General features: G+C 35.9%; 1 protein-coding gene across 1 annotated transcript; it reads left to right on the plus strand.

Annotated features, from left to right (window-relative positions):
- The first annotated feature begins 8,138 nt into the window (after positions 1–8,138).
- LOC130680248 (olfactory receptor 11L1-like) lies at positions 8,139–9,098 on the plus strand. Its single transcript, XM_057490509.1, is given in 1 exon segment — positions 8,139–9,098. A coding segment is annotated over 1 exon segment (960 nt).
- The last annotated feature ends 11,433 nt before the right edge of the window (positions 9,099–20,531 follow it).

Consider the following 20,531-nt stretch of genomic DNA (forward strand, 5'->3'; position numbering starts at 1 on the left):
TAAGACTTTAGAAATAGTAACATAGACTTACACTGAGCTTTTTACTAATAGGCTATGAAAATTTAATAAGGAAAGGATTATAAAATGGTGTAGAAAACCAGTATAGGAAAAACATAGAATCTCATGTGTTATTTCAGGCCATACACAAATTCACTAGAAAAAGATGATAGACTTAAATATAAGATGTTATACTACATTTTATAGAAGAACATAGAGAAAACTGTCTTCAAAAAATTGGAAAAATATAAGAAGTCTTATAAGACACATGCCATAAATCATAAACCATGAAATATGAAAGATACTAATGATAATAGAGATAAATCCCAAAGAAATTTACACTCTTTGTATTCAGAAATCAATGCTAAGGCTATGGAAAATCAGGTAAAAAACTGAGATAAAAATACATACACATGTATTGTAAAAAATTAGTATATGAGAATAAACTATCCAATTTAAAATGCCATCATTTGTACATTTGACAAAAAGTTTCGTAAGATTGGCCAGTGAACATATGAAAACATGCTCACTGCCATTAGTTGTAATAAAAGCACAAACTGAGACATGATGTACACTACATACACACCGGAATATCTTAAATTAAAAAGAACAGAATTAAGTGAGGGTGTGGATATGGACAGTGGGGCACTTGTCACTCCTCACTGGAATGTGAAGTGTTCCAACAAATATGGCTATTTTGGTAATAATTTCTTATTAAGTTTAATACTTAACACTATACATACAAACTATCATCTCAGCTATTTATTCAAGCATAAGCAAGCATATCTTCATACAAGGATTTGTATGTGTAAGGCTCATTGTAGGTTTACCATTAGTAACTCTAAATTGGAAACAATCTAAACATTTAGGGGGAGGAGTGGTACCTTCAGCCCTGGAGATGGCAGAGGAGTAATCAGGAGGGGAAGAGGGGGTTGGACGAGGGACTGCTCTGTTGCTGAGGTCACTACGCAAGGAACCAACCTCTCCCATATTAAAGTTCTGTGGGTTGTAATTAAAAAAATAAAAGCACAACAACTGTGGGCTCTTCAGAGGGAGGCGCTGCCTCCTCCCCAGGTTATGGAGCACTCCATGATCCGTCCCTATACCCAGGATGAGCTGCTGGTCATGAGCATCTGGTATAGGCAGAAACCACTGGAATGTCTCCCTACATGGCTTTTACATCTCTGGGATATGCAGGTGGAAAACATTGTTATGTCAGGTACTGAGATGAGTGTACTGGCTTCCCTGACTACTCATCCTTCCTTCTGGCAACAGTTGTAAAGTGCACACCACAACTCAGGGAATCGGGCCCTTCTGGATTGACTGGCAGTAGTCATCAGGACACTTTGACCTAATCAAGGTGATTTACTGTACTCATCCACTAGCGGGAAAATGTATGCACAGCTACAGCAGGTGTTATGGGAGATGGGCATGAAAAATATCATCTATAATATGGACACTCAGTGCCCCAATGAAGAGTTGTTCACTGTAGGAATGAGAAATAAAGTGCTCCATATAGCAACCCCATCTCTCCTTGGGTCTGTAGTGACTATTCTTGTCCTCCACATAAAGCAACCCATAAATGAGGCTACTTGTACTTTAGCAGATCTGGGGGAGGTTGAAATAATAAGGAAATTGTAGGAAGTACAGGCTACAACTGAAAGGAGAGGTGCAAAGGGCCCTGTGAATGTCTCGAGGACTCAGATGTGAGTTAATTTGATAAAGGCTGGGGTAGTGAAAGAAAACTTGATGGGAAACCCAATAAGATGATGTCATAACTGTGGGAACAACTAAGCCAGAGCAACAGTTCCACCCACTGAGGTCCAGGACATGGAAGAGAGAGACAAAGTTTCTTGCTCAGCCTGTGTACCTGCAGGACTTACTGGGGGACAGTACTAAGGCTCTGCCTGGGCCCTCACCACCACAGGATGATGATTGGGTATTGCCATACATGCCTTGAGTGTAATAGACTCATCAGGCCCTATGAGCTAGATGTTCATGTAAATGAAGATGGTTATGGATGGGACCTTTGGCAGTGGCTTGAACTAATCTGCCAACTTTTGTATTCTGGACACAACTATGAAAAGGAGCAGAGGTTCAGTATACTTTGATAATGAAGCAACTGGGTGCTGGGTACCACACCTTTTTGACCATGGAGCCCATCACCAGAACAGCTCTGACATGGGTAAAAACCACCTATCCCGTTACAGGGTGGGTGCAAGACTGGACCCAAAGACCATGGAGTGGTGTGGCACAGATGCCTACACTAGCCAAATGGAACACATATTCACAGTAGATTAACATGCTTTCTAATAGCCCCTTAAGTGGAGAACTCCAATGCTTACTGGGGGCATGGACATTTACCAGTGGAAAAGCAGGAAGAACTTACTTTTGAGCCATTGGTAGTCAAGAGTGCTTATCAGGAGGGAAAAGCCCCAATATCTAAAGATGCTTAGTATAAAGAGAGCTCCAGTTGTGGGCAGTCCCCAAAGTGGAGGAATGTGGCTTTCCATCCTAAGACTGAGACAATATGGATTTAGGATCAAGAGGGGAAGAGCAGTCAGTGGGCTGAGTTGCAGGCAGTATGGCTCATGACCAGCCAGCAACCTTCCCCTATAGTTGTCTGCACTGACATCTGGGTCATCTACTGGGGCTTGACCCTATGGCTACTGACATGGTACCATGTCACTGGATGGTTCGTCACTGGCCATTTTTGGGGCAAGGGCTGTGGCAAAACCCTATGGGCCTCTGGTCAGACTAAGCCTGCTACTGTATACCATGTGCCTGGCCATTTGCCCTTGACATCCCCAGAGAATGATGCAGCAATCCCATTGGTCCAGGAGCACTGGCTAGAAGGAAGGCCTGCCTCTGATGGAGCCCAATCCTTACATCAGCATTTGTTGCACATGTGGCAAAAGACAAAGTGGGTGTGGCCTGTCGGATGCGCTTAACATTGACCTTTGAAGAAGTCAGCAGAGCCTGGAAGGTGTTCCTTGTTTGCTCTAAGAGGGACTTACACTGAGTCCTGCAGCAACATGGGAAAATAGCAAGAGGGCCAATACCCCTTGTCAGGTGACAGATAGACTATACTGGGCATCTGCACATACAAGAAGGATATCGGTATGCCAGCTCCTGGACTCTTGGTTGCTTTATCTGCATGCCGTACAGAACAGCAAACCAGCAAGAAGGGCCCAGAGAATCTCTTTGCAGCCTTTGGCTGGCCACAGGTGATTGAGTGCGATCAAGGTATCCACTTTACTTGACATGCATTACAAGAATGGGTATAGCAATTAGGAATAAAATGGAAGTTTCAGGTAGCATATAACTCTACTGGGGCAGGAGTGATAGAGAGGTACATTTTTTGTTGAAATATGACCTGAAGTTGGACACTAATTGTCTACAGGGCTGGTCAGTTCACTTATTGATGATGGTACAACATTTGAATGAGAAGCCCCAGAAAAGAGCCTTGAATCCTGAGAATATGCTAACACACAGTGATGCCTCTCCTACACATGTATGTGCAAACCAAAGAGGAATTATTGAAGCCACGATATGACCAGCAGAGCAACATCCTGCTGCCAGCCCCAACATATTTCTCCCCCAGAGTTACAGTGACAAAAGAGAAAGCAGCAATTTATTGTGTCTAAGTGGAGAAAATATTTGAATGCATGGGTCAAAAGGACACTTTCTGAGAGCTCTATTTCTTGATTGCAGTTAAACCCTGGAGACTGTTGAGTGGATGTGGCCCTGCACATTCCAACACACAGACCAGTGATGGCTGGCCCTTCTGGCCCCTTGGAGATAAGCCCTGGAAGCTGGCCTTGTGTATGTACCAGGAGTAACAGGAGGGTGGACTCCAAAGATCATGGTAGTATACCCAAAGTGTCTGCGGAGTAAGAGCTTCTTACCAGGAAGTTTTGTTTCATCTTTATGACCAGGGCATGTACCTCCTGAAGGCCTATATAATGACCCATCTGTAACTATCACAGGGAGGGGGTGAAAGTCTGGTGTACCAGACCAGGACGAGATCCCATTCCTTGCGGTGTCCTATCACAAGACCACTCTCTTGCATATATCCTATCAGATGGACAAGATTTGCCTATGCTGGTGTCATTAAAATATGTATTTTATTGCCCTTAATGTTATTTTCTTCTGCATTCCCCGTGACCTCGATGTGCCCATTGGCTGCAAGTGCTGCATGATGATTGCTCTGAACTCCTTTAGCTACTGGCGCCTGTAGTATGGGTGAGCTACGGGCTTAATCTGCATAGGACTTTGAACCTAGCTGAATCCTCCACCTTGAGGATTTTCATGATTTTATTGCTGTTGTTATTGCATGTTATGAGTCTGGTTACAGTGCTCCAGTTTTCTCACACAGGTGTCATTGTGGAAGATGGGGATCGAGTATACTGTAAGGTGAGATATCTGGAGGGGTGGGCTGTGGGTAAAATTTCAATATTTCCAGACTCTCTGGCCTGGCCGTAGTGCATCTCCATATCAATAGATGATCACAAGAGTGAAGCCATATCTTTACTGGAGAGTTTGAGTTGGGTTAGTTGCAACCCAGTCGGGAGAGACACTGGTGAGAAGTGGAGAACTGCTTTTAAGCAATAAACAGGTTTATTTCACTTTATTTTTCCCTTTGACTGATTTTTCCATCAAAGGTAATTTTTTCTGGGCTGGGAACATATTTCTCCCCCAGAGTTACAGTGACAAAAGAGAAAGCAGCAATTTCTTGTGTCTAAGTGGAGAAAATATGTGAATGCATGGGTCAAAAGGACACTTTCTGAGAGCTCTATTTCTTGATTGCAGTTGTGGTTACATTTGTATACATTTATCAAAACTCAAACTCTATCCTTATAACGGCTGTATCTTATAGTATATCAGTTATAGCTCAAAAAGTTTATTTTAAAAATTATCTTCTATTCTCTTTAGATAGCGAATCTTAGTGGGACCGCTATTAATACCTTTAGTAGGGCATTTAACAACCCTAAATAATTAGCATTCTTCATGCTCATGTTAAATCATGCCACCAATATCCCATGTTACTTTGAACAAGCTACCTGTGCGTAGTTTCAAATAAATAACTCCTGGTACTTCCTACTTTCTCAGTCATAACAATTGATTTACAGTTTATTTCTTTAATGCTTAAATGTATGATCTGATTGACTTTTATTTATAAGGATTTATTTTTAAAATATTTACATATGGGCTAATTTTCACAAACCAAGTATTTAAGAAAATATTTTCCTTGGCAACATGAACTTAATGTGAACAAGCTCACACTTATATTCTAAGTTCCTTTTTGCCATTCATATGTAAAAATAATCTAGCTTTATCTTATTCAGTCACATACATTGTCATTTTTTCCTTCTTTTGTTCTTATAGATTGTCAGTCTTTCATTCACTCTATACATATTTACTATGCTGCTATAACAATTTGCGTGTGTGTGTGTATATGTGAAATGACTTAACTTTGATATCTACTCAGTTGAGCAATGTTGTTTACCACATATGCTTGGTAAATATTGAGAGTTGAGGTTTCTGGTATGAAGAGAATGTCACACCAGCATTGTTTTGTTTTGCACGTTTAGTAGTGCTGTTACTATAAAGGAAGTGCTTTAAGTACTGATCCAGTATGTGCTTTGTAGGCTACGCAGTGTGATCTTCTGGGTATGCTTGTTATGGCTGAAATATTGAAGGGTGCAATCTGTATACATGAAACACAGGTGAATGCCATGGGCATTATAAAGCCAATTAGGAGACTATTTCTTTAGTTCCTGTAGAAATATTTCTGCTGCTTCCCACACTTCCTTTGTTCTTTCTTTATTGCTAATGTGAGACTATTATGACTCTCACCCAAGGAAAATCTTCAGGGACACTTTGTGGATGTCCCACGTTGGAAGGCAAGTCTCCAAGGCCCCTGGCTGAACACATAGTAGTAATTCCCACAAGGGGGATCTCAGACAGGGTCTTTCTTTACATCCTGCTCACAAGGAAAGAAAGCTCTGAAAAAAAGGGGGAGGGAATTCGTGTTTATCTATAACATAGATGGTTGGGGAGAGTCAATAACATAGCAGTGAAGAGATGATTTGCTTCTTTTCCTTATGGTCCAATTGAATGTAGTGTCCTTTAATTTTGTAACCTTCTGAAAGGAAAGCTTAAAGAGAATTTAATAACATTCCATTCCTGAAAAATAACCAAACAGGGTACAGGCTGTGAGTATACCTGGGAGGACATAATCCATGTTTTTACTTGGGTAGAAAATAATGGAGCTACATAATAGTACTTTTAATATTTGGATAATTCTGTAATCACATGTAATATACCTTTGGCATATCCAGTTCCCTTCAAAGTTAATATACATTTAAGAGGGTATAAGCCTATTTTTGCTAAAGGCAGAATTAGCCATAATATCTTTAAGAAAAAGACATGTTCTCTTTGACATGATGTTGATCTGATTGCTGCCAAAACTCTACTGCTATTTTTTTCAAATTGCTGAATTTGCTTTGGTAGTGCCAGCAGAAAGAGAGCCATGCAATGTAGAAACCTTGAAACATTTATAGTAAAGTGACAATATGAATTGTAATATTTGTCTTATAGAATCAGGAAATATATTTTTAAATATTGCTTCAAATTCTTTCATCCAAATAGTTTTCTTAAATTGATAAATTCTGTGTGTTCGCTAGTCATAATATTTTTTAAAATACTTTGAATACTTATAAACTCTGAAAAAAAGTAAATGTTATATTATGTTAGAGTAAAAAGTAAAAGTAGCATTTTTAGGAAGTTAAAATCTGAAGGCTGATGTAGTGGGGCAAAGAAAATGTCTCCTGATCATGCTGATGTTACTTTAACCACATCTAATAATTTTTATAACATATTTATCTTGAAAAATTCTCTTCTGTATCAGCAGTACATTACATTGGACCATTAATACTGTGCCATAAAACGTATACATATTTTTAAATAGAGTTTTATGGTTCAAAATTCCCATAAAGTTTTGCTCACAGAAATACACATATATGAGCACAATTGTCTCTACATTTCACTCAACAAAATTTTTATTGTGCTATAGGAGTTATCAAGTCAGTATCTTTATGTCAGATAATTTTTTAAATATTAAAATTATATTTTACATATAGAAGAAAGCTTTTATTATGAGCCCTAAGAATTATTTTCTGCTATACTTTGCATTTATCATCTTGACACTTGGCACTAAAGCACATGTATACCTGATTGTACCCATTGGAATCCTTTTTTCTTTAAAGAGAAATTTCTAATTATTTTTTATTGAGGTAACACAACAGAACAGCAGTTTGCAATATTATAAAGTACACTTAAATATTTGGAAAGTGGGTAGATCTCATGTTCTGTTCTTTCACATTAACCAAGATATAGAAACTACCTCACTGTCTGTGAAAATTTATTTGTTTGACTATTTCTCCTAAATGTAGGAAAAGAGATTAATGCTATGATTCTAAAAACAAACAATCCAAAGATTAGGAATGTTAATATTTATAAACAAAATATTTTCTATATAGATTTTAAATCCTACTCTGTGCTACTGTTTTCTGGAGATAGTGTTTGCTCATGTCCCAATCTCCCACCAAACCATAATTGATGGAATAAATTAGGGATCTTGAAGATAAAATTGTAAAAAACATTCTGTGTTGGTTAGCAAATAGTATGGCCTAGAATCTCCATTCTCTGAGGCATAGCAATCACTCCCATGATCTTCTGGCTTTGGAAATGAGGTGTCTGAATATTTCATCACCATCCTCTAGTCTCGAGGATGTAAATTCCTTAGTGATGGGACAATAACAGAAACATGTTTTTCTTACTGTTGTGGACTCATAATTCAAATCAACCTGCTGAGTTCAAAACCTGCCCTGCCATTTAAAGTGATGTAAGTGTAGGAAAATCACTCCCCCAAATTCTTCATTTGAAGTTTTAGATTCTTTGAATATTTATCATGGAGATTTCTTTTCTAAATTGAGTGAGCTAATCCATGTGTAAATTTTAATTTTTACTAATACTAGAAGTCTATTATCGTCATTAAATAAATGATAACAAATATATCCCATTCTTGCTCATTTATTATACAGGCTTTGTTGGTTCCAGATCAGAGAGGATGAGCTATGGAGATGACAAACCAGTCCACAGTGACTGAGTTCATTTTTCTTAGTTTTCCTGGTATTCTATACCTGAGACTCACATTATTTTTAATGTTCCTCACTGTGTATCTGCTGTCCCTCATGGCAAACACCCTCATCATATTCACTGTTGTGATGTAGATGACACTCCAAACCCCTATGTACATTTTCTTAGGATATCTGTCCTTCCTGGAGATCTGGTACACCACAGTCACAGTACCTAAACTGCTGGCCACCTGCCTGTCACAGGGTGTCACCATCTCTGTGTCTGGCTGTATAGCCCAGTACTACTTCTTTTTCTCCATGGGAGCTACCGAGTGCATCCTTCTGGCAGTGATGGCCTATGACCGGTACCTGGCCATCTGCAACCCTCTAAGATACTCACTGCTCATGAGTATTCCAGTGTGCATGCAGTTCTCCCCTGGATCTTGGATTGGGGACTTCATTTCCCCTCTTCTATCTACCATACTTATCTCTCATCTGAATTTCTGTGGCCCCCAGAAGATCAACCATTTCTTTTGTGACTCAGACCCCATCTATAAACTCTCTTGCTCAGATACATTCTTGGTGGAGGCCTTGAGCTACACATGTATCTCTGTTATGATTCTCAGTTCTTTTCTTCACACCATGTCCTCCTATGGATACATTGTGGTCACAGTAATCAGAATGTCTTCCCAGGAAGCTTGGAGAAAAGCTTTCTCCACCTGTGCCTCCCACCTCACTGTGGTCACCATCTATTATGGCACCATCATCTTTGCCTATGTCTGCCCTCCGGCCAAGTACAACTTCACCATTGGCAAAGAGGTCTCCGTGTTCTACTTTGTGGTCACCCCATTGGTAAATCCTCTCATATACACTCGGAGAAACAAAGATGTGAAGAAAGCCTTCAGAAAGTTTCTAGCACAAAAGAGATTGCTCATGCAGGGAATTTGGGAGACCAACTAAAATAAGCCATTTAGAAAGGAATCCCATACCACATTTGCAAACAGTATTGAAAAGTACATTAGGAAATTGATACCACTTATTACAGACACTTCTCTCACTTTTCATATTGATTTGTATCTTCTTGAAATAGTTATCCTATAATTAATGTATTTAGGAATGTTTTAGCTTAATGCCAAAGTCACAAGTTTCCAGTACATAAGCCATTCAGAATAGGTAAAAAGGCTGGTTTAGTGCCATATAATATTTCAGTTAAATATTCTAATAATATGTACCTTAACAATAACTATGGGTCAAAAATTGTCCCTGTTAAAGGGAGAAATGTTTTAATTCCATCTGGTAAATGGATTAATATAAATGTGTCACTATGTACATTAAAAAACACATAATGATTCAGTATTATTCTAAGACATTGATGCAGATTTAATTATGAATATAAACATAAAAATTAAATTAGAAACTAGAAATTATTCTCTACCATTTTTCTGAGTAATACAACTGAATTTGAAAATATTAACAAATCTAACAAGATCAATAATTTGAGAGGGAGAAAATGGGAAAAGTTTGAACTGGACAGTACAAGAATTGGATATCTAACAAGGAAAAGCAAGTATCGACACTCTTAGATTTTAATATAATAGTCAAAGACACACTCATTTTACTATATACTAATTCACTTCAGACTAATAGGCAAAAAAAGGATGGACAAATACTTTTCCATTATTGTGTATCACTCTCCCATGTGAATAAAAAGTTCTATAATTTTCAGTACAGTTAAGAATCTACATGGATGGTAAAGGTGATGGAAGAAAAGGTATCATCAAAGCTTTTTAAGTGTGAATTTTCCACTAGATTGCCTCACCAAGTCTCCCTATTCAAAGTATGGCCAGTGTATGAGCACAGTCAGAATAATCTAGGAGGTTTAGAGAATGAGAATTTACATAGTTACAAGATACCCAGTTGATTGGTTTGATACACATATTAAATCATGAAAAGAAAACACTATTTTAAACACCCAAGATTCTAAACAATTCGATTTTAAAGGGAAGAGAATATAAAGAAATCAGAAAACAGACCAGTGTGTGCCATAGTGGAGGGGGATAGGGGAATGGATAAAATATGTGAAAGGGGAAATATTAGTGAGAAACATTTGGTATCTTCATCTGGCTGATGCTTACATGATTGTATATGCATATCAATTCATTAAGCTGTACACTAAAATTTGGGAACTTTATTGCAATACCACAAAAAAATTAATGAAAAAACAAAGAACTTGCTGCGCATGACAATGTATAAATATGTCTTTGCTTAAATCTGAACTCTTATTTTCTGGTATAAAATAGAATTGCATTTTTTCTTGAATGCCTAATTACTTTTCATTTCTAAAGTAGTATGCATGCATGGAAACTTGTCAAAATTACATTTACATGTAAATGTGAAACAAGTCATAATCAACATTTTTTGCTAAATCTTTCATTTCTATCAGCATATGAAAGATTACATATAGACTTTCACAACATGAGCAAAACATTCTGTATCAGTCCAGTTACTTCTGTATGCCATCGCACTGAAGGGGAGGGAAAAAAAGGATTTCATCCTTTTTGGGTATTCCGCATGAGCCTAAGTATTAAGCAGTCACTAGACAGATTAACAGGAAAATGGCATGTTAGCTATATTTATTATTTTCATGTCCACATAGAAATTTTCTAAGGGAATATGAAGACCTGGAGAAGCAAGTAGAATCAAAAGGTCATATGCATTTAAAATAATATTTTACTAATTCATTTTTATTTATGTATAAATGACATGCAATATTTTATTGGTTTCAATTACACAATAGAGTGATTCAATAGCTCTACATAGCATTAAATGCTCACCCATAGTGAAGTTATTATGTCATCATGTTACAGTTACTGACTGCATTATACATGCTGCACTTTCATTTCCATGACTAAATTATAATTGAGATTTTGTGCCTCTTTACCCACTTCACCTATTTCACTGACCCACCCTGACCCCTTCCCCACAATAACCACCAGTCACCTCTGTGTCAATGAGACTACTGCTGTTTTGCTCATTTTTTTTTAGATTCCACATATTAGTGAAATCATATGTAATTTGTCTTTCTCTGCCTTACTTATTTCACTTAGAATGATACCTTCAAGGTCTTTCCATGTCCATGAAAGTAGCAGGTATTCTCTCTGTTTTATGGCTGAGTAATACTCTACTGTGTTTATGGGCTGCATCATTATCCACTCATCTATTGATGGACACTGATTGTTTCCACATCTTGGCTACTGCAGTTAATCTGGCAATAAACATAGGGGTGCATATATTTTTGAATAACAGGGTTTTGTTTTCTTCAAGTAAATTCCTAGAAGTAAAAAATAAGGGGTCATAGAGTACTTCTATTTTTAGTGTTTTGAAGAACCTCCATACAGCTTTCCACGGTGCCTGAACAAATTTACATTCCCACCTAAAGTGCAGGAGGGTTTCCATTTATGCACATCCTTGCCAACACTTGTTATTTCTTGTCTTTTGGAGAGTGACTATTTTGACTGGTGTGAGGTGATAACTCATTGTGGATTTGATTGGCATGAACAGAAATTTTCAAAGAAGAAATACAGATGGCGAACAGGCACATGAAAATATACTCCAATTCGATAACCATCAAAATTTTATGCTCTTTGAAAGGCAATGGTAGGGGCATGAAATTAGTTGCTAACAATTGTATAAAACAACTGCCAAACATGTAGTCAACAGAGTATATTAGAATAAATATCTAAACTCAATAATAAAGCAAAATAAAAATTCAATTAAGACATAAAAAAATATATGAAGAGCTATTTCACTAAAGATGTACACATGGCAATAAGCAATTGATTTAAAAATTTGCATTAATTACCCAATAAGGAAATGCAAATTAGAATCACAATGTGTTGATTTCAGGGCTTCTCATAGATAGTGCTATTGATATTTTGGTTGTATAATTCTTCACTGTGGAGGGCATGTCCAGTATATTCAAGGATGTTCAGCACCATTCCATCCTCTACCTACTTAGATTCTAGTAGCCCTCCTCTCCCTTCAGTCACGATAATGAAAAATCTCTTCTGACCTTGTGAAATGTACCCTGGGGATAAAATTATCCCCTAAAGCCATCATGGAGACCCACTGATGTAGATCCTACTACTGTAAATGACCAATGAGATAATCATACATGCCACAAGTAGGTATTAAGAAGAAGAGATATTCAGTCCTCAGACAATTAATAACCCTCCATATGAAGTACCAAAGGAGGCATTTAAAACAACTTTAGTTTTCTGCTGATTAAGCTAAATTTAGTGCTTATTGAAGAAGAGCTGCACTTGTAAGTCACAATCTGTGATCACAGCAGAGACCTGAATATATAGAGATTGCATGGCAGCCTTGTATCCAAGATGGCAGGTTATAGAAGAATAAACTTTTAAAGGATCAGTTGACCCTTAGTGATGAAAATATATTTTCATGGACTGCTTATTGGCTGTGTTTGGTCAATCAGCGTATTGCATATGCTGTCTGATTTTATAGTGGCCCCAAAGTTACTTGCGCTTTTTAAAATTCAAATAGTTTTAGATGAATGGCATTATTAAACTGTTTATTTTTTTACCCAAAATACAAAAATGTTACAGAATTTCCATCTGTGATCACTTTAATGTCTAAACTGTATATAATCCCCATTCTTATTTTGAATTCAAATAATTATCATTTCTTCTTTATTTTTGATGTCGACCATTTTATGAAATGCCTATTGTACTAAAATAATCAAATGCAAAGATATCACTTTGTGATATCATTATACATCTATCAGACCTGTTAAAATAAAAGGAATGTTAGCCCCCAATACTTGCAATGCTTCAGAGTTACCTAGTAACTCACATTTTGCTGATGTGAAAATAAAATGGGACAGTCAACCTGAAGAGTAGTTTGGCATGTCACTTAAAATAAACAAGTAGCTATCACACAATCCAGCAATTTCACCTGGGACATTTACCCCAGAGAAATTACTTTTGTTCACAGAAAAATCTCTTCAAGAAGACTTACTGGAGCTTTATTTGTAACAGCCAAAATCTGGGAAGAGTTCGTTTGCCCTGGTACAGATAAATAATTGAAATAAAGTACAATGATACATGAATAATATGAAATACTCCGCAATACAAAACGACAAACTGTCAATACATGCAATAACCTGGGTTGATCAGGGGCATTATGCTGAGTAGAAAAAGGCCAGTCTCAAAAGTTTATGTATTATATGATCCCATTTATAAAACGTTCTTAAAATGACAAAATTGCAGATATATAGAAGATGTTAGTGTTAGCCAGGATTTAGGTGGTGGCGTAGCTATTAAACGGCAGCATGAAGAATCCTTGTGGCTTGGGAATATTCTGCATCTTCAATGTCAATATCTTGGTTGTGATACTGCACTACAGTTTTGTTAAACGTTATTTGATGTGCAAAAATGGTATGTGGTATTACATAAATCTACAAATTCATGTGAAACTACAACCTTAATCTTTTTTTAAATGAATTAAATAGAAAAATTATCAAAATAGGTGATTTCATTATCCATCCCTTGTATCTTAAATACTATTTAGCTGCCTTTCATATACGTTATATCAGTTTAGCATTCAAACTGTTGGCATGAGACTAGCTTTAGACAGATACTTGGGATGGTTATTATCAGTCCTTTAAATTGTTATGCTGAGTTAAAACCTGTTTGTTTGCTTTGAAATTAATTAATTGTAACTAGAAAAAATTACTTATGTTTTTGTATATGTAATGTTTATTTAGAAAAATTAAAAATCCCTCAATTTGATTTCAAGTATTGTTAAAAATCTTGCATTTTCAGCTCTGTCTTTGAGCTCTTGGTTTTGCACTTCATGCTCATGTTTCTTCCCTCTGGGCTCAAACAAGGTTCATATTATTTTTTCTGAAATGTTGGTAAACAACTGAAAATGAGTATTTCTACCATCCTGCTTACAGAGAGCATAATTTGCATATGTATAAATTTCATGTCCCTCCAGGATACTCTTTCTCTCTTTCAGTTCAAGCTCAGCAGGCAGTTTTTCCTGATTCAAAATTGTCAAGAGCAAAGTGAAGTTTGCATAAATTTCATGGATATTCACTCCACTGCACAAAAGCCAAATTGATATAAAATTGATACACAAAGAATTGTTATAATTCCTTCTCTATTTTTGGCTTTTGTTGAAATGGCTGAGGAACAGGCTATTAAATGCCCTACATGGCCTAGTTTGAAAAGATTTGTGACAAGTATCCTTCCCCTATTGTGACTAAATACTCTGTTTCTATCCTCCCAAGTTTCAGAAGAATGTAGTAAAGCCACCCACTAAGTCTTTTTTCTGTGCAATGCTTTCAGCAGACATTTCAGAATTTTCGCTTCTTTTTTTTTGTCTGGGTATGGTACAGCATGACCATTTCTCATGTAATAAAATTCTAATCGTTTTATTAAACATTAATCCTCTCATTTTATGACTTTCCCAGTTTATTATAAGCAAAGAGGATCCTAGGTACAGGTCCGACACATTGCTTGGAAATATCATCAGCGAAATATCCAAGTTTGCATGTCAGAGTCCTGCTTCTCACTAAACTGTAGGACACAATTTAACTAAGAGTTATGTGACTGCATACCACGGAGCCCACTAACTCCAGGACCCAATAACATATTCCACCTAAACTCACCTAGAGGCAGTCTCACAGTTGGATTTCTGGCATCAGTCTGCCAACATTACATTTATTAGGTTTTCCCCAATGTGATTTAGGAGTTTCCTATAATGCTGTCCCTTCTTTCTCTTAAAAACAAAGACTGGTGTCTTGGTCATGGCAACAGTTTCATGAGTGTGTATACATGTCAAAATTCATCAGGCTATATGCTAATATTTGTGTATTTTATTTTATGTACCTCAATATAAATAAATAAATGATAGAATTTTAAGATATATATGTCTTTGTAATTCATATACACTCAACAGCAAATTTCAAGCTCAATTTCTACATGCTGTGAAATAAAAGCAGTAGTGTTTCTACCTTCCATAAACCATCCTTTAATGTAAATTATTTCTTTGTATCTGTCATTTGACTCCTCATCCAAAGCAAAACATGAATTTTTTAACAAATTAATGTTAAAAATTAAGTTTTCTAAAAAGTGAGTGTAACATCACCCTACACAAAATTTTGAAAACAAGCCAGATCCTGCTTGAAAATCTTCAGGGTATAGACCTGTTTCCCAAGCACCCTAAATATGCAACCTCATAAATTAGGATTACAAATTTTTGAAATCCTTAATGTAAAACTCATGTAATATTGGACTAAAACACATTGGGATATCTGAAGCAATTTAGAGGTTCTCTGATAAACAATGCATAGGTGCTTTTTTTAAATTTTGGTATAATTAATCTACAATTACATGACGAACATTATGTTTACTAGGCTTCCCCCTTCACCAAGTACCCCCACGTAAACCTTTACAGTCATTGCCCATCTGCATAGTAATATGCTGTAAAATCACTACTTGTCTTCTCTGTGTTGCGCAGCCCTCCCCGTGACCCCCATGCACTATACATGCTAATCATAATGCCCTCTTTCTTTTTCCCCACCCTTATCCCTCCCTTCCCTCTCATCCTCCCCAGTCCCTTTCCCTTTGGTAACTGTTAGTCCATTCTTGGGTTCTGTGATTATGCTGCTCTTTTGTTCCTTCAGTTTTCCTTTGTTCTTATACCCCACATATGAGCAAAATCATTTGGTACTTGTCTTTCTTCATCTTGCTTATTTCACTGAGCATAACACCCTCTAGCTCTATCCATGTTGTTGTGAATGGTAGGATCTGTTTTTTTCTTATGGCTGAGTGATATTCCATTGTGTATATGTACCACATCTTCTTTACAATGTATAGGTGCTTTTAAAATAGAAGTTTTGATTATCTTATAATTTAATTTAAAATTTCAGTATATTGAAATATAAAACACAGTTATTTATGCACCAACATTTATATTATTTTACATATAGTATAGAAATAATACATTTCCCTCTCTCATATTTTGTATTTATGTGTAGGATTTACACAATTATATTTGTAAAGTGCACCATTGTTAGACTCATGATCAGTTTAATGAATATATTTAATCATTCCTACAATGCATGAACTTCCTTTTGCACAGAGTCACTGTACTTCCACTATTTTGATATTGAAACAATTTAGAATTCTAGAATAAAATTCATTTAAGTGACTCATTCTATATTTATAGTTTTATGACAACAATTTTAATCATTTAATCTTTACCCCTATGGAATGACTTTATTCCCCATAGAATATTAGGCAATGTGTTTTGAATTTATTATTATTATTATTTTGTATTTTGTAAAATTTTGGAATAGACAGTAAAATAACTTTTTCATTCATTTGAATTTAAATATAGTTGATACACAATATTATTTTGGTTTTAGATAAACAGCTTAGTGATTCAACAATTATATAAATACATTCTATCCTTAATAAAGTATAGTTATCATTGGTCACCCTACAAACATATTACAATATTCTGAGCTATATTACTTATGATATACCTCCATCCCTGTAACTAAATTATTTTATAATTTAAATTTTGTACCATATATCCCCTTCATCTATTTCTTTTCATCCTGGTGGAGGAACTGGTAACATCCCCCATAGAAGCTGTTCTCATACATGCCAGAGTGTGGGTGCTGAGCCCCAAAGCAGTAGCCCACACTCAGGGGCATAAGTGGGAAATAATCTTTGTTGCACTGATCACCAGAATTTCAACTAAATTGGTACCAGCACATCACCTGAACTTCATTGGCTTACAGGATGTCCCACTGTTTCCCAACGCAGGTACAGCACCTCACTCACTCACCAGCATTAACTACATAAGCATTACCTTTGCTCTGTATGCTTGTCAAGAGTTGGTGCTTTCAGACTTTATTATATTTTCAATCTACTGATGTGCAGTCAGACCTCACTGATATTTACTTTTAATTTTCCTCCAATACAAATAGTTTACAACACACTCCCATGTGTTAATGATGTATTTGTGCTTCCTCTTCTCTGGAATTCCTTTTTGGGCTTTGTGAGTGGCACTTACTTGCTTTGATTTCTAATGTGCACTTTGGGACTCACCTGGTGGCTCTTGAGAAAAAAAATCGTAATTGGAATGAAATTATATTCAGGGGTATGTTTCCACTGTGTGAATTTGGTGGCTTTTTCCCAGCTCTTCTCCCTTCTCCTCCTGCACCTTCTCTGAGCCCTTCTCTTTCTTCTTCTTTTCTTCCTTTAAAATGATATCCTACTTTGAGGGTGTGAAGACATATTCCAAAATATTGTAATATTGGTTTTCATATTTCATTATTTAATTTACTGAGAATTGATGAGAGTAGATCAGGAAAAAGGAATTCAATTCACTTTGTCCAGTATTTGTTACTCAGTTTTTCTGGAACAAACTATTGAGGTACACATATTGTTCACAGGACCATAGTGCTCCTGCCATTTGTTGAGTTTCCTTTTATGCAAAACTCTGTAACTGAGCTCTGTCCTGTTGTAGTATTTTCCTATTATGCTCCCAAATCACACTACTTGATTACTATTGCTTTATTTCTAGACCTGATAATCTAGTTCTTGTAACCTTTTATTCCTCAGAATTATTTAGACTATTTGAGTGCAATTGTTTAGGTTATTTTAAAGCACATGACATTTTCTACAGAAAAAAACATATTACCAAGATTTAAAAATTAGGTTTTATGGGATAAATAAGTATAATTGACATCTTTATAATACTGAGTTTTATAATCCATGAGTATACTCTATTTCTCCATTTAGTTTTTAAATAACTTCTAATAAATTTAAAAATGTCTCCAGAATTGTCATTCTTTATTTGTGATATGTGTGCTGCATATTTTCATGTTATTTTCAATTGTGTTCTTTAAAATGCCATATTATTTGTGGTTCTTACCTTTTGTAGAAATACTTGATAATTTTCCTACCATTATTCTCTTCAGAGTACTCTGTTTCCATGAAAATAAAAATACTATAACTTATTAGTTGCCATGACATACTATAGTTTGAACGTTGTCATTTTTCTCTTATCTCAGAATGCCAATCCTACCCAGTTATGTACCTAGCCTGATAAAGTCATTGCATTCGAGAGAGAATTTGCAAACTTTTTCAGTCTGAGTTATCCTTCAGAAAGTGGCTTTCTGTACAAATGCACACATGGATAGTGTGAGAACAAGGAATAATGATAAGACTTCTGATGCTGTGAAACTCCGGGTGAGGGATCCAATCCCCTTTCTGTTGAAGTAGAAAATGTCCTGTATGTAGTCAAGGGCCATTCCTGATTCTAGAGACTCCTCGACCCACTTTGTAGGATTTCCTCTGGATTTTTCTGACTGTAGTGACATTGTATACTGGATAAATAGAAACTTCAATATTTTAAATTGAGTATAGCATATATACAATATTATATTGGCTTCAGGTATACAATGTAGTGATTTGGCAATTCTACTCTGCCCAGTAAGTGTAGTTGCCATATGTCACCATGCAAAGATATTAAAATATTGCCGACAATATTCCATACACTGGACTTCCATCGCCATGACTAATTTACCTTATCCTTGGACTTTTGTACTTCTTTATCCCCCTCACCTATTTCACCCATCTCCCCACCATTCCTTTCTATGGCGAACAGAAGGCTGTTCTCTGTATTTGTGAGTCTATTTCTGAAACTTGAATTTTGTGTGCTCATGTCCTAGAATTTCCTTGTAGCTTGTTAACCGCCCCTTCATTTTTCTTCTTTCCAAATTGGTGGCTCTTAAGAACATTTATAATGTTGACAAAAGGCCTTTTTCCCTAATAACTGCTTTTAATGTGTAATACTTAAAATCTGAATGATAATCACATTATTGGCTGTGTCTCCTGTGCAAAGGTGTATTCCAGTCAGTTTGGGTGAGCAGGAATGCCACCCCATGCCAGAATTACTTTTCCGTTTACTTGCTTTCCTTTAATAAGTCATTCTAAAATATCCACTTTTCTTTAATTTAATATCTGCTTGTTGATTTGGCTTGTAAAAGATATTTAAAATTAATTTCAAGTTGTATTTGATTTCTTTCATGCCATATTGGAGTCCGGACCTTAAGAAAATATAATTGTATAGGACTTTCACATATTTATGAAGTTACTATAATAGTAAATAAATTGCCTTTGTAATTAGACATGAACTTGAAATTTAACTGACTCTGCAGTGGACCAGAAACTTTTTTTGAATACTTCTCATTTGTTTTGTTAAGTATCACAAAAAACTTTGTCATTTTATTGCTAAGAAATACTCTTACAAATTTGATTAATCTCAATGGCATGGCCAGATAATCCTCACCAGTCCACAGTTAGAGGAAAGCTGGACTCTCTGGAGGTTGAACTCACCCGGTTCTCCAGGACTCATCGGAGATATGACCTGTACAAGTCCTTTACTAAAGAGTCGTGCTTATAAATAACCCAGAAGCAGAATTGTTTGTATGGTCTATGAGAAGTATGAATATCCATGGGAAGTTACTCCATGAATTCTATTCAATGAATAAGCAGGGTCTCAGATTATGTTGTTTCTTTAAATTGTGTTAAAATAAATATTCATGATAGGGAAGACAAAGTTATGAATTCACTTCTCAGGTATTTTATATGTATTAATTTATGTATTTATTTAAAATTACTAATGAATAATTCCCTGACATAGCCAAGATACCTTTGAGTATCTTAAGCATATTTAATTGTTTATGCTTTATATGATGTATGTATTGTAATGGAATAGAATAAAAGGTTCTGATTCTAGTGTTTATTTTAAATGATTAATTTAAAATAGTCTGAATATCTGTGCTTGATAAATATCTAAGTATTGAAACACAGGTGACAGAAAAAGTCCCTGTGCATTGAAATGCAGGCCCCATGAGTTAAATATCACTTGATCTGAATTTAAATAACTAAAAAATCAACCAGGCAAAAAGAGTTGCAACAATGTTTCATAGAAATTGAACCACATAAGCAAGATATTGTAATACAAAATATAAAATGTAAAACATCTTGTATGTTTATAAGTATGATCAATTTTTGATGACAGTTTTATTTCATGAGCCCTTAAAATGGTTCTAGTGATTATTTTAATATGTCATTTAATTTCATCTGCTTAATCATTTGTGGGGACTCAGCAGTTCTACTCATTCAGTTGTCCACATTTGAAAATACTGTGAACTAAATAATTTATAAATGTAATTAGATAATAAGAAGGGAAAACGTCCTGAACATTCTCTACTGAACAAAACTATTCAGAAGGCCAGCAGATACACTCTGAGACAAGAGATGTAAGGCAAAGTTGGCAGAGGGA

This window comes from Manis pentadactyla, chromosome 13 (genome assembly GCF_030020395.1).
Source record: "Manis pentadactyla isolate mManPen7 chromosome 13, mManPen7.hap1, whole genome shotgun sequence".
Taxonomy (NCBI): Eukaryota; Metazoa; Chordata; class Mammalia; order Pholidota; family Manidae; genus Manis; species Manis pentadactyla.